Source organism: Biomphalaria glabrata, chromosome 12 (assembly GCF_947242115.1).
Source record: "Biomphalaria glabrata chromosome 12, xgBioGlab47.1, whole genome shotgun sequence".
NCBI classification, from domain to species: Eukaryota; Metazoa; Mollusca; class Gastropoda; family Planorbidae; genus Biomphalaria; species Biomphalaria glabrata.
This window is the reverse complement of record NC_074722.1, coordinates 30,841,638-30,865,337: the sequence shown is the minus strand read 5'-3', so window position 1 is coordinate 30,865,337 and position 23,700 is coordinate 30,841,638. Positions and strand designations below refer to the sequence as shown.

The window sequence follows — 23,700 nt, the reverse complement described above, 5'->3', positions numbered from 1 at the left end:
GGTACTATCACCTGTACTATAGATCAATGGGGCTGAAAGTGGTAATATCACCTGTACTATAGATCAATGGGGCTGAAAGTGGTAATATCACCTGTACTATAGATCAATGGGGCTGAAAGTGGTACTATCACCTGTACTATAGATCAATGGGGCTGAAAGTGGTAATATCACCTGTACTATAGATCAATGGGGCTGAAAGTGGTAATATCACCTGTACTATAGATCAATGGGGCTGAAAGTGGTAATATCACCTGTACTATAGATCAATGGGGCTGAAAGTGGTACTATCACCTGTACTATAGATCAATGGGGCTGAAAGTGGTAATATCACCTGTACTATAGATCAATGGGGCTGAAAGTGGTAATATCACCTGTACTATAGATCTATGGGGCTGAAAGTGGTACTATCACCTGTACTATAGATCAATGGGGCTGAAAGTGGTACTATCACCTGTACTATAGATCAATGGGGCTGAAAGTGGTACTTTTACTTACTGCACTTTACTCTAACTGAAAAGATTTATATATACTTCTCTCTCAATAGTGTGAAAAATTGTACGCATGACCAGTCTTTAAAATACATAGGACTGTGGTCACTTTTACAAAGGGACGCAAGAATTACAGCCAGGAACAAGAATTTATGCTAATGCTATTTCTCTATCAAGCTTACTATCAAACAAGAACATATAAACACACAAAAAATAATTTTTGTAATTACTTTTGGTTTAGTCATGGAATTAAATTTGAAACAGATCTTGTCTAACAAAAAAAAAAGCATTTATTAAAAAAATGGGCGTGGGAGAAGAACAGGGACGATTGTATAGTTAGTTACCTATTGTTTCTAGAGTCTTGTCCTATTTTTCAGGTTTGTGTTTGCCAAGACTCAGACTACGACTTATAAAGGGGACTAATTCAGCTTATACCACCACTTCAGTCAATTAAGATTTCTTTTCCTTTGTCGAGATACCAAACTAAAGAATTTATTACCAATAGTTAATGAGATTAATTACGTTGTCTCTTTTTATTGATTTTTGTGTTGTCAGGTAAAAGAAGTAATTGTGTAACATTTCAACTTGATTCGAGATTGGGTGTGGGAGAAATCACGTGTACAAAATTTTTACCAGACAGACTCAGTGAGTGGATATAAGCTTTCTAAAAATGTACACACGATTACACAAAGTGCGTGTTTTATTGTCCAGTCTTTAAGATACATAGGCCTGCGGTGACGTCATAGAAGGGAAATAAGAATTACAGACAGGAACAAGAATTTCTTGCTGCTACTACTTCCCTAGCAAGCTAACTATACACACACACACACACACACACAAACTATTTTAAAAAAACGTATCTAAGGGAGAGAGCCGCAAAAATCACAGCCATATATACTCTAGGAATAAGCTCCCTTCGTCTATATAAAACAAAGTGATTAATTACCACTAATTGATGAACTATTTTTTTTTCTTGTTTGTTTGCTGTTGTTGTTTTTTATTGATTTTTGTATTGTCAGGTAAAAGAAGTAATTGTGTAACGTTTCAACTTGATTCGAGATTTGGTGTGGGAGAAATCACGTGTACAAAATTTTTACCAGACAGACAGACAGACCTAGTGAGTTGATATAAGCTTTCTAAAAATGTACACACGATTACACAAAGTGCGTGTTTTATTGACCAGTCTTTAAGATACATAGGCCTGCGGTGACGTCATAGGAGGGAAATAAGAATTACAGACAAGAACAAGAATTTCTTGCTGCTACTACTTCCCTAGCAAGCTAAATATACACACACACACAAAACTATTTTAAAAAAACGTATCCAAGGGAGAGAGCCGCAAAAATCACAGCCATATATCTTAATACTCTAGGAATAAGCTCCCTTTGTCTATATAAAACAAAGTGATTAATTACCACTAATTGATGAACTATTTTTTTTCTTGTTTGTTTGTTTTTTTGTTGTTTGTTTTTCATTCATGTATTGCATTCAATGGGCCATAGCCCTACAAAATTTCAACTTGATCCGAGAAGGTGAAGTGGGAGACCAAACGTGTACAAATCGTGGCAAGGGAAATAACTCCACATGTACAGCTACATCTCTCAATAAGTAGCATTTATATCACTATATCAATCAGAAACATCATAATTAATTATCAATAACTAAATAACTAATTGGTTAATTTTGTAATAGTTTCATGTTTTGTAGGTACACCGAATAATCAACAGGAGAACTCTGTCAAGCCTAAAGTACAATCGATAGTAAAAAAATTATAGCTTCTTGTGCAAAATGGGAGATAACCCGGAAAATAAGAAATACTTAATGGCATTTTTCTTTTAGCGAGTCGACAATTGCAAACATTTAAACACTCACGCACAAGCACACTAAAACTGATTACGATTTTACCCTATAAGGAGATCCCTTTTTGTTTCGACCGTACCTGTTAATGCAGTTTCTATGATAATTTGTAATTAAGAAACATATTCAGTCTTCCTAGAACCGAACGAATGACTATATCTTTTTTTATTTTATGTCATAAAATTTTACCACCGTAGTTTCTAAAGGGGTTTAAAAGTAACTTCTGCGAATGCCTATAGGGGCAAAATGTAAGTCAAAACTTTAAGATAGCACAACGAGATGGTCCAAATCAAGCCCGTCTACAGATGACTACGTGAGAATCACGCGCGCTTAAACTGATTACCTTTGACCTACAGACGATTGTGTTACCTTGACAGCAGAGGAGCATAAGCAATATTGCATTTACTAAACAAAAAAATCCCAGCCATATCTTAAATGGTTTAGGATTTAAGTGTTTTGGACAAAAGTGTCATAGACTAACGGGTTATAGACTAAAACATTATAGACCAAGTATTATAGACTTATAGACAGTAGTGTTATAGACCAAGTGTTATAGACTTATAGACAGTAGTGTTATAGACCAAGTGTTATAGACTTATAGACAGTAGTGTTATAGACCAAGTGTTATAGACTTATAGACAGTAGTGTTATAGACCAAGTGTTATAGACGCATAGACAGTAGTGTTATAGATCCAAGTGTTATAGACTAACAAGTTATAGAATAAAGTATTATAGACTAAAGCGCTTTTGACTATAGTATTATAGATTAAACTATTATGGACTAAAGTATTATAGATCAAAGTGTAATTAATTAAAGTGTTACAGACTAAAGTGTGTTGATGACCAACATAGAACATATTATTAAATCGACTTTGTGTTAGAAACCTTGTTAATAGTAAACAAAAGGTTTCTAATGAAATAAAAAGACAAAGAAAATGCTAAAAACGTAGCGTATGCTTAGACTATTAAATTTCATCTGATGTACTGAAGTACTTTAGTCGGCAACCCGGCCCTCCCTCGCTCCTAACAGTCATGTTTTAAAAACATCGTTCTCTGGTTGACGTGCAGACGTCCCATCAACAACATGACAATGAGGTCAGAGTTCAAATGAGATTTTCCAAAGATTTAAACAAAAATCCTTGTACTATTGATCTGAAAAAAAAACCTATTCGAAAAAGGTTAAGGATCAATCATGGTTCTCACCTTCTTCTAGGACCGCCATCAGGTCGTCAAGTGCCTCGCATTGCACTGTAAACAAATTCTCGACATAGAACCCTTTGTTCTTGCTCCACCTAACTGTCAGGTAGCGCCTCTGACTATTGTTGAGCAAATCTATGACCTAAATAGAAATGAGTGTAAAGCTGAAATTTTCTAAACAGGTTTAATAAATCAGGGAATTGACCAATCATACCATATAACCATTCATCAATACATGCACACATTTCTCAATCCATACATCATTTAGTTCATCATTCCTTTCATTCATTCATATATTGACTCGTTCGCCTATCAATCAATGAATTCATCCGTTCATCAATCTGTTAGTTCGTTTCATCTGTTTATTCATCTATTAGTTTAATCACCCGTTCATCTAACCATCTATTAGTTCATTAAATCGATTTATCAGTTAGTTCATTCATGTGTCCTATTTTTCTTAATTCATTCATTGAGTTAAAACAAAAACACAAAAAAAAGTAAAGTCCACTTTCAGCGCTTGCGATCTATAGGACAGGTCATGTTAAGCTAATCTGTTTCTTTGGCCAGTGGTTAACAAGCAGTGTGTCATGTGGCCAGCACAATGACCAATCGTCTTAAGTTCTCCAACTAAGCCTTAGGTCAGGTACCCACAAGAGTTGGTGGACTCAGGGGCGCCCAAAGAATCCCAAAATTCAAAATCCCAGTTTTACCGAGATTCGAACCCAGGACTCCAGGTTCGAAAGTCAAGCACTTAACCACTCAGCCACAACGCCCCTTTAATTAAAAACTGCCTTCATCAATAGGCTCAACCGTTTAGGTATCCATCAATTACTTTATGTATCCATTCATTCATTCAACCATTCAATTTGTTTTTCCATTTACCCATCTATCAGTTAGTTCATCTATCTAACATGATTTATTTTCTGACTATCATGTCAAAATAGCAAAGAATAAATGTTTTTAAAGAATTCCAACAAAGCCTTACCTGTTCATTATACACCTCTAGAAACGACGCCTTGATGACTCTCGGGGTCCCTAGCTTCTTCATTGACTGATAGAGATATTTGAAGCACCTCTGGATTAATCCGTACATTGCAGGGTCAGGGGTCACGCCTTCTGTGTGAAACTAAACAAATCGAATGCTTATAACAGATCTGACCTGTCATGATGAGGAAGCAGTGGGGACATAAAGATAATGAGCGTAGTGTGAAAAAAAAAGGAAAAAGGGTGGGGGGGGGGGATGTTCGTAATTATCCATAACTTCAATGTTTCTTTCAGCCTTTGACTATTTCAAGATCTCGCTTGGTCAGCGTGGAGGTGTGATAAACTAGCGGCCACAGGTTTGACTATTTCAAGATCTCGCTTGGTCAGCGTGGAGGTGTGATAAACTAGCGGCCACAGGTTTGACTATTTCAAGATCTCGCTTGGTCAGCGTGGAGGTGTGATAAACTAGCGGCCACAGGTTTGACTATTTCAAGATCTCGCTTGGTCAGCGTGGAGGTGTGATAAACTAGCGGCCACAGGTTGGACTATTTCAAGATCTCGCTTGGTCAGCGTGGAGGTGTGATAAACTAGCGGCCACAGGTTTGACTATTTCAAGATCTCGCTTGGTCAGCATGGAGGTGTGATAAACTAGCGGCCACAGGTTGGACTATTTCAAGATATCGCTTGGTCAGCATGGAGGTGTGATAAACTAGCGGCCACAGGTTGGACTATTTCAAGATATCGCTTGGTCAGCATGGAGGTGTGATAAACTAGCGGCCACAGGTTTGACTATTTCAAGATATCGCTTGGTCAGCATGGAGGTGTGATAAACTAGCGGCCACAGGTTGGACTATTTCAAGATATCGCTTGGTCAGCATGGAGGTGTGATAAACTAGCGGCCACAGGTTGGACTATTTCAAGATATCGCTTGGTCAGCATGGAGGTGTGATAAACTAGCGGCCACAGGTTTTAAATATAAATCCTCTATTAGGCGATCTTCGTAGTGTTCATGATTGTTTTTGAAAGTGTCAATAAATATGGAACTTTAAATAAAGATGGTATGTCAAATAAAGATGGTATATCTAATAAAGATGGTACTTTAAATAAAGATGGTATGTCAAATAAAGATGGTATATCTATTAAAGGTGGTACTTTAAAAATAGATAGTACTTTAAAAAAGATGGTACTTCTAATAAGATGGTGCTTCAAATAAAGATGATATGTCAAATAAGGATGGTATGTCAAATAAAGATGATATATCTAATAAAGGTGGTACTTTAAATAAAAATTGTACTTTAAATAGAAACGTAACTTTAGATAAAGATGATAATTCAAATAAAGATGTTTTTTCTTATAATGAGTGTATTCTAAGTAAAGATGGTACTTAAGGTAAAGATGGTATGTCAATGAAGGATGCTACTTTAAATAAAGATGATACTTTAAATAAAATGGTAAGGGGGTAGGTTAAAATTTCTAATAGTGAATACCATTCAACCAAGAAATTACTTCTGACTTGATTTACATTTATAAACATATTCTGGTCTTTTCAAAAATTAAATGTTTTCTTGCGCTTGCTAAAAAAGCCGGTCTATGGTTTTGTAATGAAAAAAATATTTTACATTAATTTTATATTATTATTATTGATATTCTTATATAATGTATACTAATTTGCAAGGCTCAATTTACAAAACGGCGATGATAAATAGTTTTTAAAGATTTTCTAGACGTGTTTTCAATAAACGTTTGCATTTTAAATATATTACAATGTCAGAACTTTTTATTATAACAGCTTTATCTTTAAAAAAAAATATTTTTTTTTTTAACGTAATACTTCAAATTATAAACATTTCTAACTAGTACAATACGTGATTCTAGATTGAGGAGAGTGATGGTACAAGTGGCAGAAGTGACCCAGATACAACCGACAAGGTGCAGAGTGTGGGATTTCGAGAGAACGGAAGTGACGATGGAAAGTAACAGTGCTGTCGATAAGAAGTCTTAAAATGGTGCAGACGTGAAGACAAGCTTTGCAGAAGTGACCTTGATCCAAGCAACGGATGAAAAGAATGGTGCAAGAAAAATTTTTTTTAAAGGATGCAGTTTTCGATGGGTTCATAAAGTGTTATAAAGATCATCATTATCATCATCATCAAACTCCATTTGAGTAAGGGATTGAGAGGTTCAAATCTTCTCTTGCAAAAGCCCTGTACAGAAACCCTGCTGTCTAGCGTAGTGCTTACATGTCATCATATAGGTCGAGTATTTTTGGTTTCCCAGACCTGTCGAGACGGAGATCAGCAAGTCTGGGGCAGTCAAACAGAATATGAGACACGGTTTCCTCGTCTTCATAGCCCAGTGTTCGTTAATTATGAATGTGTCCAATCTTATCATTTTTATATAATACAATAATACAGTGTATGCAAATTAAAAACTGCAAGAGTTTTCTCCATACTCAATGCTGCTAGCGTTATTAGCGTTATTATAACTCGTATCCGACACTTCTAATTTTGAGCAGGGTAATTGACATCAATGATAGGATATTCTAGACAACTTGAACATTTTTGATGAGTTGATGCCTTTCAGAGGAATAAGTTGATTTTTTTATGTTTAATGTTATTTTATCCTGCACTCTCTGTCTCTCTGTCTCTCTGTCTCTCTCTCTCTCTCTCTCTCTCTCTGTTCATCACCTTCCTCGTTAAAGATGCACAAATAAAAAAAAACTCCTTTCTCCGCAGAAAAACACGAGATGGGGGGGGGGTCAGGCGGTGTAACTTGTATGACAGCGTCTAATCTGGGCTGTCAATGTAATAATAGCTGAAAGTCACAGAGGACATTGGTGATTCTACTTCCTACTAGCTGTCAACCAAGACAAAAACAACAACAACATCAAGGTTGTTACAATTTTGAAAAGAATTTAGTATATTCTTGTAGTTTTAACATTTCGAAACCACTTAGATTTACTCATTATTAATAGGTTTTGTCAAATGTCCAAAATATTTTTATTTATTTTAAAGCTATTATGTAAAATACTGCAGGACTTGCTTGTATATCAGGCAATGGTTCTCATGATACTGTATAGCTCCCAAACCTGGACGCCATATAAGAAAGCATCTAAAACTAACAGAGTCGACTCCACCAAAGATTAGTGCGCTCCTTATTGGTGTCAGATGGCAACACTACAAGGTAAACAATAAATGTTCTTGTGTACACTTTTGTACAAAGAAAATCTATAAGGATGAGACAGACACAAAACATAAACACAATATCAACCCCCACTTCCTATTTGCCCTTCGTGGCTGCTAGTTCTAAACAATAACAATTAAGAAAGTTTATCTTCACCTAAAGCTCTAGAGTGGGGAGTCTAGAGTCTAGATTTGAAAACAATCCTAAACCTTCCATTAAAGTCCTATGAGCTCATTGTAAATCAAGTCATTTTCTCCCTAAGCATGGTGATAAACTAATACTTGATAGTTGGTTGAAACTACAAATGTCTAACTATTTGCCTAACAGGGAAGAAATATTTTTTGTGTCTTACTGTATTCTCTAAAACAAGAAAAGAGAAAAAGTTTTCTAAAAATCAACAAGTTAAATTTTAATGAATACTTCTTGACTTAAAAGTCGACCAGGATTATGAGTATGTCCTGATGTTTGTTGTTTTTTTAAACGTCATTCGGCTGTATGTATTGAAGGGAGTATGTTAAGCTGTTTATGCCGATGTATGTAATGCTGTTTATGACGATGTATTTGAGGCTGTATATGAGGCTTTAATTGAAACTGTAATTGCATCTGTATGTGAGGCCTATATGATGCAGTATGTGAAGCTCTATGTGAGGCTGTATGCATGTATGTAAGCTGTATTTGAGGCTGTATGTGAGACTATATGTGAAGCTGTACGCGAGGCGTCTATGTGAGACTGTATGTGATGCTGTATGTATGTGAGTTAGGACACTGTATGTGAGTCTTTATGTAAGGCTGGATGTGAAGCTGTATTTGAGGCTGTATGTAAAACTGTATATGAATCTGTATGTAAGGCTGTATGAGAAGCTGTATTTTAGGCTTCGTGTGAAGCTGAATGTGAGGTTCTATGGGAGACTGTATGTGAGACTGAAGCTCTGTAATCGGGCACTTAGAATTATCCCTTCAGAGAAATGTATAGATGAAAACAGGAAATGTTGGTATCAATCCTTTGTTATGTTTACTTCCTAAGACTTACTCTGATATAAGGAAAGTGGCAAGAGAGGGGGTGAGGGATGGGGGGTCTTCGTAAGAAAGAGCATTCTGTTTTATTTCGATTCTAGGTCTAGGCACAGTCAAGTTAATTAAAAGACAGAAATGATACATTGACAATAACTTTTTTTTTATCAGCAAGCAATAACCCAAATTATTGAATATACCGGAAAGGTCAAAATGATTGACAATCAAACCAGATGAAGGGGACAGCTTCAAGACCACTGGGAGTCTTTTAAAAACATTCTGGACCAAGATCAAAACAACCAAAGAAACTTTCCTTGCACTGCAAGTTGTGTCAGGAGGACCATTCTCACTGAGGTTGTTTTTTCAGTTCCTACTCTGACAGAAGTTGTCGACCTACGTCTGTATTCTACGTCAGGTGATTATCTAACAAGCAAGTGAGCTAAAAATGTTTTCATCAGGCGGACTTAGATCAGTAGTAGAAATCTTTTTATTATTATCATTATTATTAAAATCTACTCCCAATAAATGTAATTTATTAATTTTCGTGCATTTTTTTTAACGTTGCTTTATCTGAGCGTCAGAAAAATGGGCAACGCTAAATACCAAACTTACAACGAAGTTCCACAATGTATCAAGTTAATTTCAAGATCTCGCTTAATCAAACATGCATTGCTGATTTTAATATGCCTACAAATAAGATCCATTTAGTGGAAGATAAGAGAGAGGAGTATTCTTCGAAATCCAGTTGAAAAATACGTCATTCACAACTTCACGGGTTGTAGGAAATGACAAAAAAAAGATTTACGCATCCATATCGCTCAATACAATCGAGGTGTTCCATATCCAATCCATTGATCTAAATCCGCCGATACAGAAACACGATACGCTATTGACACGCGGAGGTCTATTGATCTACAACATTTACAGACACAGTCAGGCCTACCTGTTTAAAACCTTTCTTCTGTTTTAATACAGTCGTGTTAATGATAGGGTATTAGTGTGAATATTAGTATGCAATAAATGAGATTATTATGATATCATTAACAAACTAGTTATAAATACGTTGTTATAAATAGATACATATATTAAATGATACAAAAAGGATCAATAATAATATTAGAAATGCTGATACACATATTTAGATCTAAATGATGTAATGGTGACCTCGACAAATAGTTAAGTGATCTATTCTAATATTGTCATTAAAGAAATGTAACATTACAATTAAATTGTCTTTGCATAAAATATAAAAACAAAAGTCAGTCGCATGTCATTCAGAGTCGGCACCAGCCTATTAAAATTAGAAATTACTTGTATTCATAATATACACACTTACATAACTGAAAGGATTACAAACACAACAAAGGAGAAAACACAAGAATGCACACGCACACACACACATACTACGTGTGCGATATGAGACGTAGTCATCTCTTAAAATCATCGAATAAGTAAACAGAATGAATAATAAAAAAGGTTTTGTAAAATTGCATAAATTAATTTTGATACGTTGAAACTCTTAACTGGTTGTCTGAATTGATGAACCACACATAAACTTACGCCCTCAATGAGTTACTATAACCAGGTTAGTAGTGTTTGTATTCAAAATAAACAACTTAATATTTATTCATTTACTAAGCAAAAAAAAAAAAAAGCAAATAATTAAAAGATTTATATAAAGCTTATTTAATGGGATGAGATCCACGCCCATAGCCATATATCTCAGTACTGTAACATTTATTTTACTTTTTCGATATTAATTTTTTTTTAATTTTCACTAAATAATTAATTAATTGCTTAATTTTTGTTTCACTGATTACTGTTTGGTTTGGAACATGTAATAATTGTGTAATAATTTAACAGAGCATGGGAAAAATAATGTGTTTAAATCCTGTATCAAACTGACCAACTGACGGAGTGGTGTAAGCTGGGTAATATGGAGAATTTTTTGTTGTTGTTGCCCTATGCTTTAAAAAAAAAATAGGGCAAAGTTCTTTGAGAAGAATCCGAAAGAGGGAGATGTAAAGGGTGAAGCCTTATCCATTTACCTGGGCAGGCGGGCCTGTCATGGTGTGAGTTTTACCACTTCCGGTTTGACCAAAAGCAAACGCAGTACATGTGTACCTGGAATGAAAACAAAAAAATATCTATTACATGTACATGGCCAAATCAAAAGAGAGTTGGAATAGATGAATGTGTGCGAAATCATTTAAAAAAACAAAAGTTCTTAACCCTTAAAGTGCTGAGATGTTTTACAATGAGCGCATACAAAATGGAATTACAATTCTGATGGTTAGAGGCTAAAACTACCACATGCGTTTTAAGGGTTAACATAATACCCATTTCAGACCAATATTTGATGCGTTAACGGAAACTGATTAGACATATTCCGAATACTGTTAACTGTAGTGACAACTTAATTAAAACCTTGTAGGGTCGAAGCTTTGGTCAAAGCTCAGAGAAACCATAGACCACTAGATCATTGCACACTGACCTTTGGTAAAACCTTTATTTCCTCATATGTAAAACCTATATATAGACTATATATATACAGGACTGCCAACTGTGCGACCACGCCTATATTTTTCCTAGTTGCAGGGTAGTGTTGGTAGAATGACTTCCGGTAAAATAGTTTACTATATAAAGAAACCATCACTAAAGATTTTACTCACCACTTTTACACCAAACGATGAATGGAAACAATTGTCATCGAAGATTTTTCAGAGGTAAGTGTGCACAAATCAATTTGTGACTAAAATTTATAAATGTAAAGTTTTATAACTTATTTTCTTAGCCAATATAGACTAATATATTTAGTCCAGCATGTAGTGCGTGTAATTTGTTGTTTACGACATTGATTAAATCCATGTTCTTGGGAAAGATTTAGTTTGAGTTAAGGCACATTTATATGCTATTACTATAATAGGCCTCCTACTCAATATATCTAGAAAGTTTTCGGTAGGCCTATTTAGCGCACTAAGTGACTAACCATAGGGCTGGGCAGAGAAGAATGTGAATGTTAATTGTAAGCATTCTAATTGCATGAACGTTTTCTCGGAGGTTCTCGCGAATCTATTTGAGTCCAAACATTGATGTCAAGTGTAGGGGGGACAGGCAACACTGACATTCACCACCCGTATACTAGAACGACATCTCTCAATTGCACGTAGCAATCATAAGACAAAACAGAGACCAGATGCAGACAGCGCAGACGCATGCACCTCAAACAAATACACAACAAAATTATTCAGACTTAGGGCAGATAGAATTTTAGGACAGTGAAGAAAGAAAAGACAGACCCTGACGATAGACACAGTGATGACCAGACAGACAGACAAATAAATGACAGACAGATAGTAGACAGACAGTCAATGAAAACACAGTCAGATAGAAGACATACAGACGTTAGACAGACATATAGATAGACAGACAGATAGAAGACATGCAGACGATAGACAGAGATATAGATAGACAGACAGATAGAAGACATACAGACGATAGACAGAGATATAGATAGACAGACAGATAGAAGACATACAGACGATAGACAGAGATATAGATAGACAGACAGATAGAAGACATACAGAAGATTGGACAGACATAGATAGACAGACATATAGAAGACATACAGACAATGAATAGACAGACAGATAAAAGACATACAGACGATTGACAGACAGACAGACAGACAGACAGATAAAAGACATACAGACGAAGGACTAACAGACAGACAGACAGACAGATAGAAGCATACAGACGATGGATAGACAGACAGATAGACAGACAGATAGAAGACATACAGACGATGGATATACAGACAGACAGATAGAAGACATACAGACGATTGACAAACAGACAGAATGACAGACATAAAGAAGACTTACAGACGATTGATAGACAGACAGATACATACAGACAATGAACTAGCAGACAGATAGACAGACAGATAGAAGACATACAGACGATGGACTAACAGAAAGATAGACATACAGATAGAAGACATACAGATAGAAGACATACAGACGATGGACTGACAGACAGATAGTAAGACAGACATTAGGTTCACAATCACTAGGTCCCTAATACTGAACAATTCTAGCACGCACTCCAGGACACGCAATGGACGTAAATAACTTCTCTTTTGAAGGACCGTCTGTGATTCATAAGATTTAGAAGACAGAAGAAAAACATACAAGACAGACGACCGACAGAAAGACAGTAATCAGAAAGAAGATGAAAAGATTGATAATGGACAGACCATAGACTTATCTTCTATTTATATAATTCTCTTCTTCCCTCAAGAGTTTGGACGAGAAGAAGAAGTAAAGGAAAAGATCACTCTCTTATTTCTGCGGATAGAGTTATCCCTCGAACTTTACGAGCCTTGCGTGTAGCGAAGTCATACAGTATATCATAAAAATTCTATTTCCTACAAAGATCACGCTCAATAGCAAGAATTACCAAATGTTTCAATCTATCTACGAGAATTGTTGAACTAAAGTAATTCTTCATTAGTTTGAGGCGCGGGAAGCTTCTTTCACCAGATTACACAATTACGGCTATTTATCGCGCGTAGGATTGGCGTTTTCCACATTGAATGACACCCCAAAATGACAATATATTTCAGGAGATTTGTATGAGTTTTCAAAAGATTTTTTAATATTTCCGGAGATTTCCATGACTTTTTCATATATTTTGCAATTTCGGGAGATTTCCAGAGGCTCCTGGTAAATCAAGCGGCCGCGGGAAATCTGTTATAAGTTATAAAATGGTTTAATTTAATAATTTATACACCTAGAATTAGCGCGGGTCCTATGAAAATGCGGGGCCAACTTCGGTTGCATAAGTGCGGAGCCACTGCGGTCACCTAAGGCCGGCCCTGCAAAATAGCGGCGCATGCTACTCGGCCGGTCGACTAGTATGTTATATTTAGACTGGAAACCGGAAATAAATTTAAATCAGCGATTGATCGATTCACAGACCTATAGATTTTTATCATATGGTAAAACCTATAATTTCTGTTATGTAAAATCTTTTTTTCTGATATGTTTCTGTGGCATTTTACGTCTCGAGAGACGATCTTTTCCCTTTGCAACTTCTTGTGTGACTAAAGAGGCCAATCCTTGATACACAGCTGAGATCGTAGGTTGGGCATATATAATCACCAGGCGCCGTTGCATTATCACTCTTCTTTCTGCTACTGTTGTGTATGACATCTGCAATATGTAACCCTTCCTTTATGCTCTCTCTCCATGTGGATCTGTCCAGTGCCACTTCTTCCCAGTTGCCAGTGTCGATTTTGAAGAGCTTCATGTCGCGTTTGCATACATCCGTGTAACGTAAAAGTGGGCGACCAGCGGCTCTCCTGCCTTCTATTAGATCGCCATACAGGATGTCCTGTGGAAGTCGACCTACTGACATTCTACGAACGTGGCCAAGCCAGCCAAGGCGTCTGCTGCTGATAACAGAGCGGATGTCCTGGCACCCTGCTCTTTGTAGCACTTCCTCATTGGTTATCTTATCTTGCCACCTTATTTTAAAGATCCGCCTTAGGCATCGGAGGTGGAAGACATTCAGCTTTTTTTCCTGCCATGAGTAGGTTGACCATGTTTCACTTCCGTACAGCAAGGTGCTCAACACACAGCCTGTTATGCCTGCTATGTAAAACCTTTATTTCCTGATATATAAAACCTTTATTTCCTGATATGTAAAACCTTAATTACCCGATATTTAAAACCTTTATTTTCTATTATGTAGAACCTTTATTTTCTGATATTTAAAACCCTCATTCCATATTATGAAGAGCCTTTTTTTCCTGCTGTGTAAAACCTTTATTTCCTATTATGTAAAACCTTTATTTCCTGACATGTAAAATCTTTATTGCCTGACATGTAAAACCTTAATTTCCTGATATATAAAACCATTTTTCCTTATATGTAAAGCCTTTTTTTCCCTGATGTGTAAAACCTTTATTTCCTATTATGTAAAACCTTAATTTCCTGATCTATAAAAACTTTATTTCTTGATATGTAAAACCTTTATTTCCTGATATGTAAAACCTTTATTTCCGTATATGTAAAACCTTTATTTCCGTTATAAATTTCCTCCATGAAAATGTCGTCAAACTCTTCTGTGAGGAAAGGCATTGTGGATTTTTATAGTAGGCCATTAAGGCTCGCTCCAAAACACTGTCGTGTTACCTTGGTAACGTGGTGAGCTACCAGGAAGTACGTTGCTCTTCTCCAGTTAACTTATCTAAATGAACTTTGTGGACATTTCCACGAGGACGCTAGCTTTGACACCGAGAGGTACTATATGTGTGTACAAAATGTCAAAATTAAAACATAAAACTAAACGAAAAGACAAAAGAATGAGAACAACAATTTGCATAATTTAGTTACAAGAAGCAAATAAACTCTATATATTTACAATTCCTCTTTTCAGCTTGTATATTCTTCATGGGTAGAAGAAGGTGGGTGGACACGGATCTCGAAAACAGCTCTAATCCCCTAGAAATTTGACATTTATGTAAAGCTTTGTGAATAATAACTCGTTCATTTGCAAAATAGGGTAAACTCTGGTTTGACCGTTACGATTAATCAAAATATTATAAGATTTAGAATTAAATTTGGTATGTGGGTCTAGACTCTAGACAATTTATATCTTGAACACACGTCAGCGGATATTTCCGCGTGTATGTATAAAACAGTTTAATAAATTAATAGGCGTTTAGGCACATTGTTTGCACCTCTTCTAAGTTTGTATCTGTAGACATATCACCAAAATAGAATCTTCTGTTCTACAGGATGCAATACTATTCGGTCTTCTAGTCTAGACTACTGTCTTTTAATGTTGCCATGTCTGTGTCTTCAAGCTAGAATTTTATTAAGTATTATATTTATGCATGCTTTTAACAAATATGTAAATAGGAGCGGGGTAAACATTTCTTTTTTTTTTTAAATCTATTATTTATTAGCTATTTAAAGTGAAGTAATCGCCCTTGCAAATAGTCATCAGCTTCATAAAAGATAAATTTAAAAAATAAAAAACATTTATATGTTACGTATTTATTTTATAACCACTTTGGCGAGTCACTCTGATACTACATAATCTGTTTTTAATACGTCACTAGCGTCCATGGAAGTCTCCTCTGTGAATGGGTATGAACCTTAACTCACCCGTTCAAGGCGGCATCAACCAGCTTCTTGATGCCAGAATTCTCAAAGACGTCCTCCTGAGTGGCGTCTGGCTCAAAAACGACGTTGAACTGAAAGTTTCGTATGGAACCAGAGTTGTTGATCTGTTGGGGGAGGGGGAGGGGAGAAAATCTGAACATGTTAATCATAGTAACAGAAACAAAAAAAAAAAAACAAAAAAAAAATATTAAAAAAGAAATTTCAATTTTTTTGTTGTTGTTTTCACTATTGTTTTTGTGTTCTTTTTCTTCTTCTTAATTTTGTTTGTTGTTGTTGTTTTGTAGTTGTCTTTTTTTGTTGTTGTTTCTGTTGCTGTTTTTCTTGCTGTTGTTTTTCTTGCTGTTGTTTTTGTTGTTATTATTGTTTTTCTTGTAGTTGTTTTGTTGTTGTTGTTTGATGTATTGTGGTTTTTCTTGTTTTTTTTTTATTTGTTGTTTTTTCTGTTGTTGTTTTTCTTGCTGTTTTTTTTTGTTGTTGTTGTTTTGTGTTGTTTGTTGTTGTTGGTTTTCTTTTTGTTATTGTTTGTTGTTGTTTGTTGTTATTGTTGAATGGAAGTGCTGTTTATTATTTTATTTTCTATTTTATTTAAGGCCATCATATTTACATTCCTAAGGGCCTCAAATTATCTAAGGCTGGCACTTCTGGAAGACCAGAGCAAGCATGGAGAAGATTAGTACAGCAAGAAACTAAGATCGCTAAATGGACCCAACTGAGGGGGATAGCTTAGAAATAATTTCGATATTGGTCCTATATATGTGTGTTGATAAATATATGTGTGTGTCTTGATAAACTTATGTGTGTGTGTCTTGATATGCGTATGTGTGTTTTTATAAATATATGTGTGTCTTGATAAACTTATGTGTGTATTGATAAAGTTATGTGTGTGTTAATAAAAATATGTTTCTTTATAAGCTTATGTGTGTGTCTCGATAAACTTAGGTGTGTGTTTTTAAGTGTTACGATATGCTATACACACGTTCCGCTCGTACTAACTAGATATAAAAGAAATATTTGATATTTGATCTTCTTCTCTGATTAGTTTCGTTCCATCTTTAAACTGACAAAAAAACTTGTTTAGATCGAATTTAAAACTCTTACCGACACCTGGCCATCACCAGGGAAGTCTGCAACAAATTTGTCTCGCCTCAAAGTTTCTTGCGTGTTTAAAGGCCGAACTCTGAAAAGAGAAAATGTATTTCATTTTCAAATTGATCTTTTGGCGTAATTTAAGCCAGGGGAAGTTATCGAGTAAATGTGTGATCTTGTGGCAGAACTTGAGTTATCTCTCTTATGTTCATATTCGTAGTAATTTGTACAAAAACAAAAATGATTTGCGATTCTTTAAATCTACAAAGTGATTGAAATTGCAGTCATGAGGTCAAGTTTAATACATAAATCAAAAATATGATACTATTATTGGGGAGGGAAGGAGAATGGGGACGATGCTTTTAGCATGGGGAGCTGAAATAAATAGAAACAAAATCACAATAAAATTACCAACAACCATTCTGACATTTATAAAGTAAGTCTCAACTCTATGGTCTACACTCTACGGCAATATCACATTTGTTTATCCATATTACAGGTTGAGATTTTCAAGTTTCTATTTAAACCTTTCAAGCTTTTCTAGGTCTTTTTGGACAAATATACACAGTTTTGCTTTGACTGTAATGTTTGAACCAAACGCATTGTCTTGTACCTCATTTGATGAGATTTCACTGTTCCATTTTTGTTATGCTATTTTTAAATCAAAATACTGCAGACATATATTATATTGCCACAAAATTGTCAACACTGTGGATATGTAATCTATCAGGGTTGTGCGAAAGAGCGCCGAACCATTAAAAAGCTGAGAGAAGAAGCAGGCCTATCTGCAACTGATCTAACCCACCCATGCCACATATGCGGCCGGCTTTTTGAAGCGAGGATTGGACTTAACAGCCATCTTCGAGTCCATAGGAAATGAGAAATGTGCTCATCTTCGACCACGAAGGAGGAGCTATATTAGGGTTGTGCATGCCCGCTCTTTGTGGGACTTCTGTATCAGTTTGTCTGGCAATTTGAAGTTCAAAGTGGACGAAGAAAACGTTTCATGGACATCCACGTGACAGACTTCAAGCATGAACCCAGCCAACTGTGAAACGGAAGCAAATTACAGAGCCTCTTTTTGACGCGCTGTAAGGAATTGGCTCAAAAATTTCAGACGACAAAAGCAAACAGTCTTAGTAGAAGAAAGGCGCCAAAGAAGAAAATTCAAGCCGATTGATAAAAGCTCCAGATGGATTTGCTCGCCCAGTGTGGAACCGAACATTACGGGCTCACATAAAAGCTAACCCTAACCAGCCTCATGAGTAGGCACAAGTCTGCATTGCTAAGCCCTCAGCACCTGGAGGAAAAAAAAGTTTTCATCATAGAATCACGATGAGCGAATCATAATCTATCAGAAAAAAATATCAAGGCAATATGGATATAAATAAATTTCCTTTCAAAGCTTGTACTGTATGGGACAAATGATGTAGAGCTTTTCAGTTTCCATAGACGACGATTAACGAGTGTGTCATCAACCGCTTTTACTTTTTTCAAGTAATGTCAGGTCAGAGCTGGTTGGACTCAGGGACGTTTTTAAAATCATCCTAAAATTCCATTCTTCTTCAGAATCCGAGCTCCATCCATTCAAAAGCCAAGCGATGCATCTACCACTCAGCCACTCTTCACACGATTTGACGCTTTTAATTTTAAAATGCTAATATTTAGTTAAGATGCAATATTTTATTACACCAATATAGACTTTTGTAAATAGCTTTTGATCTACAAGGACCATGTTTCAAGGTGATGTCAAGGTAGACTCACCTGAGAATAACGTTGAAGACATCGTCCGAGTCGTCTGAGCTTTCAGTGGCCGTGGACAGAGATGTGTTGCTTCTGTACGAAAAAACAATGTTTAAAATATCAGTAAGTCTTTAGGATGGACAGAGGATAGGAGGTAGATATAATGGAAGAAATAGGTATTAGGTATAGAGTGTGTTTAGTAGATATACTGCATAACGTTGATAAAGTGAAGAGAGAGAGAGAGGCATAGAGAGAGGGAGGCATAGAGAGAGAGAAAGTCAGAAAGAGATTCATAAAAACACAGAGTGAAAGAAGAAAAGAGAGAGAGTCAGAAAGAGATTCATAAAGACACAGAGTGAAAGAAGGAGAGAGAGAGAGTCAGAAGGAGATTCATAAAGACACAGAGTGAAAGAAGGAGAGAGAGAGAGAGTCAGAAAGAGATTCAGAAAGACACAGAGTGAAAGAAGGAGAGAGAGAGAGAGTCAGAAAGAGATTCATAAAGACACAGAGTGAAAGAAGGATAGAGAGAGAGTCAGAAGAAGATTCATAAAGACACAGAGTGAAAGAAGGAGAGAGAGAGAGTCAGAAGGAGATTCATAAAGACACAGAGTGAAAGAAGGAGAGAGAGAGAGTCAGAAAGAGATTCATAAAGACACAGAGTGAAAGAAGGAGAGAGAGAGAGAGTCAGAAAGAGATTCATAAAGACACAGAGTGAAAGAAGGAGAGATGGAGAGACAGTATGAGCGTGAGAGACAGAGAGAAAGATCTAGTAGATTCTAAACCTGGCTTAAGGTTTAATGGAAGATGCACCAACACAGTGGTTCTCAAACTGTTGCCCGCAGACTCCTGGGGTCCGAAAAAAAAAGATGAAAATTGTATACAATTAAAATAATTTCCTCGCTTAAAGCCCATTAATCCGTTAGGATATTTTGAAATTTGAATCATAATTAACTCGCCCCTCACTACTACTTTAAATGTCGATTACAAACGACCTAAACCAAAAGATTTGAAGACATTCTTCATTTGGACATAACCAACCGGGTATTGATTCCTTTCGTGCCTAGACAAACTCAGATACCAATTACAGATGAAACTGTACTCATACATGAGCAGCTTATTGAAATATCCAAAAAACAAGGAACTTAAAACCAATGTCTGAACATGAATACCATAAATTCTGATTTCAAAAAGAGTTTCTAATTTTATATCCTGCATTATGGGTCTCACTATAAGGAATTTTTGGACTGATTCCTTTTTTGGTAATACGTGGATACATTGCTGTCATGAACCTTAGGACAAGGAAAAGAAGTCGACTAGAAATTTGTGCTCGTTTAAATTTGTGGTTGTTACTTACAACATAATCTAAATGCATAAAAATGTTTACTTTTAAATATTATTTTAAATAGAATCTTAAATGTTTTAATTTCAATAAAATCTCTTCAAGAAATAGTACTTTTCTTTTTTTTTAAACATTTGTAATTTATGTACTATTTATATACTATTTATATACTATTTTTATACTATGATTTTAGTAGCTTTTTCACTTTCGCTTTCAGTTTTGACTATGTAAGTGGGTCCCCGGGTCACAAAATGTTGGAGAAACTCTGCACCAACACACCTTTCTCCGCCATCACCATAGCAGCTACAACAGATCAATTCTTACGTCTTAATAAGAAATTTATCAATGCACTTTGAGTGAGTCTGTGAATCTCTCGACAACTTTCTCGAGTCGACTCCCATTGCTTCATGTATTATTCACGACGTGGAGGTACCGGTGTGAATTAAGCGGTACCATTGGCAGCACGATACTCCTCCCTTTGTCTAATTCAATTAGTCAGATAACTTGGAACTAAATGTTCGATCCAAAGTATCCATTAGTTGTGTTTGCATTGTAAGTCCCATGTTACAGACAGGTAAACACAAACACTAACACAAACACACACATGCAAACACGTGTTAAGATTTCAATCAGTCTAATTGCTTTTAATTACGACAAATATTGATCTATGCAGCACTTTTTTTTCTAAACCATTACTTTTCCTGTTGTCTTTTATTAGTAAGTGACTGTATGACTGTTTTATTTATGCGTAGGTTTCTGTTATGTTGTCTTTATATGAGAAAAGAGTCCTCACAACTACAATGAATTTCCGTAAGGATCAATAAGCCAGTCTTAGTCTTAGTCTTAGTCTTAACCAGCTTGAACAATCATGAGAGAGGTCACACTAACTTTCAAACTCTAGTAGTGTTCTTCTTTTATAACCTAACAAGGGAGTTTTTTTTTTGTTTTTGTTTTTTGAAGCATTGGATTCAATCAGCTAAAAGGTGATGCACTTTAAGCAGACATCTTTTATTGCTTTTTAAGAGGTGAGGTGGCTGAGCGGTAAAGCTCTGGGCTTCCGATCCGAGGTCCTGGGTTCGAATCCTGTTAAAGACTGGGCTTTTTTTTATTTCGTGATCTTTGGGCGTCTCTGAGTCTACCCAGCTCCTATGGGTACCTGACATTAGTTGGGGAAAAGTAAAGGCGATTGGTCGTTGTGCTGACCACATTACACCCTTGTTAACCGTAGGCCACAGAAACAGATGACCTTTACGTTATCTTCATATAGACCACAAGGTCTGACTGGGGAACAAGCATGTACCGTATATCTTTCTGTTTGCACTCAAAACAAATGTAATTATTGGAGATTTTCATAAATGGAAGCGAACCCTCAAATACCCAGATTCGTGGTGTATCCGGTGCTTAGAAAACGGAAGCATTGATAACATATACATTTGTAAACTTTGATCTTCCAGAACACGTCTTAGGGGTAGAGCATAGACTTATATATTATATCTAGACTGGAAACCGGAAATAAATTCTTATCCGCGACTGATCGATTCATAGACCTATATATATTTAGATTTTTATGTACGTAAACTCTTTTTTCAGGCTCTAAGGGGAGTCGCCCCAATCAATCTTTTCTGTCTTAGAAAAGTAATGATCTTTAGTTTTCAAAGTTTAAAAATAATGCAAAATTATTTCTCGGATATTCACGCAAATATATGAAACAAAGCCATTTCCTGTTTGTTTCCATTGAGATAATGTTTCAAAAATCCTAGATCGAAATAATTCATGTTGATTTAAATAGATTGATTACCTAGATCTTTCTAGATTATGTACCTAAAGATTGCAAAATAATAATTATGAGACGAGAGTAGGCCTACTCTTATTTTTGATGTTCAATTACTAGATCTAGATCTAAAAATTAAATTATATGTTACGTAGGTTAGGGTTGAAAAAAAACAAACACCTTTTACTTCTTTTAACCACTTTAGAAAACATCGCCTTGATCCAACTTTCTAAAACAATATCACGACATTTTTTGTAGTGTTAAAAAGTCTCCATGTCCAGTCTAGAGTAGTATATATAAGTCTATGGGGTAGAGGATATGTACAGTGCAGGCCTACATTTCATGTACTTGTATTGAAGTTACAACTTATAGCTTAAATATCCAGCATCGCAGCAAGGGAACTAAGCTAGCGAACAAAATGCCAACAGTGTGAAGTGCGTACCAAACGAAAGCCAGGCTTTAAGTAGCTCGTTAAACAAAAGTAGATCTCAAGGAATAAAACTAATATTTTAACTAAGGCATACCTCGAACCGTAACCTCAATCGATACATGTGTTTAAAATTAATTGACTGTTCGGTCACGCGTGAACAGGCGCGTAAGTACCTGTCAGGACTTTAAATGAAATTAGGGTACTTAAAAGTCTATAAACTATATTCAGGCCATAGCTTTTCCCAGGCCCTAGCAAATTAACTTAGTTTATACTAATGCCCCACCGACTCAGCCCCGGATTATTTCATCGAGTCACAAGAAGATCTTTGGCATTTTAAATTCAAGAGTCAAATACTTATAAAAGCTTAAATATCAAACAACCTCTGTAAGGCTTAACTCGCCATATCACATGAAAGACTTCTTAAAAATAAATCCAACCCTAACCCTTTGATAATATTTTAATTTCTAATTTAAAGTTAATATTCCAGTAAAAAAGAACTAAATCAATCAATAAAACTTAATCCTATCAGGATTTGAGCTCATTTCCTCCAGATCATAAAGTCTGGCTAATGAGGTTTATGATGTTCAATATTTTCCTAACTGTTGTAACATTATTAAGCTAATAAATTCTATACTACATATTAATTATAACGCACTGTCTTCAACATTATTTTAGGCAAAGGATTTTTTTTTTGGGGGGGGAGGGGGGGGGGTCTAAAAATTGTTTAAGTAAGTAAGTGATTGGTGTTAGGGGTGAACACATATTTACTCACAGTCACACAAACTTACACATCATTACACTTACATTAACAATCACGCACACTCATACATAAGTTGACGTAGTCGGACATAGTCACACACTCACACACATCGACACTGGCATTGACACAATCACTCACATTCAGACACACACACAGTTACATGCCTTCACACCTACACTCCCGTATCCACAATCACAGACACTTACACAAATTTAATCCTACATACACTTATACATACACATATATTCATTCACACACGCATACTAATCTTTTCTTATCTTATCTTATATGATACAGACGTTACTTCAAAAAGAGAAGATGATTACGTCCTACGCGTCATGCATTTAGTTATGCATATTAACCTATGACCTGAACTCTGCCAAGTCACTGGTTTTCCTGGCTAGCTCAGGCAACCCATTTCATGATCTAATAGCACCAGGCATGCACCAAGGAAGAAGGGGCATTCTTACAAATTTGTCCTAGCATATGGAACGAGGAATGTGCCTTTATCTTTGTGTCTTTCTGAGTATTTTATTACATTCAGAAATATATTTGACTACACACAAAAATCCCCTTACACATACACAAACACACACAAATACACACGTATTATAAATATATGTGTGTGTGTGTATGTGTGTGCGTATGTGTGTGT

The 23,700-nt window shown here is 35.8% G+C and overlaps 1 protein-coding gene across 2 annotated transcripts in view; it reads right to left on the bottom strand.

The window, feature by feature from the left end:
* Positions 1 to 23,700, bottom strand: part of LOC106060896 (kinesin-like protein KIF12) — a 70,622-nt gene that overhangs the window by 31,666 nt on the left and 15,256 nt on the right. For both annotated transcript variants that reach the window (XR_008774146.1, XM_056007042.1), the window contains exons 3-8: positions 18,767 to 18,838; positions 17,015 to 17,093; positions 15,899 to 16,020; positions 10,769 to 10,844; positions 4,528 to 4,668; positions 3,549 to 3,684 (exon numbers count right to left, since the gene is read on the bottom strand). Coding sequence is in view for 1 of the 2 variants with exons in the window: in XM_056007042.1 (XP_055863017.1) it covers positions 3,549 to 3,684; positions 4,528 to 4,668; positions 10,769 to 10,844; positions 15,899 to 16,020; positions 17,015 to 17,093; positions 18,767 to 18,838 (626 nt within the window). In the remaining variant the exon portion in view is untranslated. The remainder of the gene's footprint in view (positions 1 to 3,548; positions 3,685 to 4,527; positions 4,669 to 10,768; positions 10,845 to 15,898; positions 16,021 to 17,014; positions 17,094 to 18,766; positions 18,839 to 23,700) is intronic.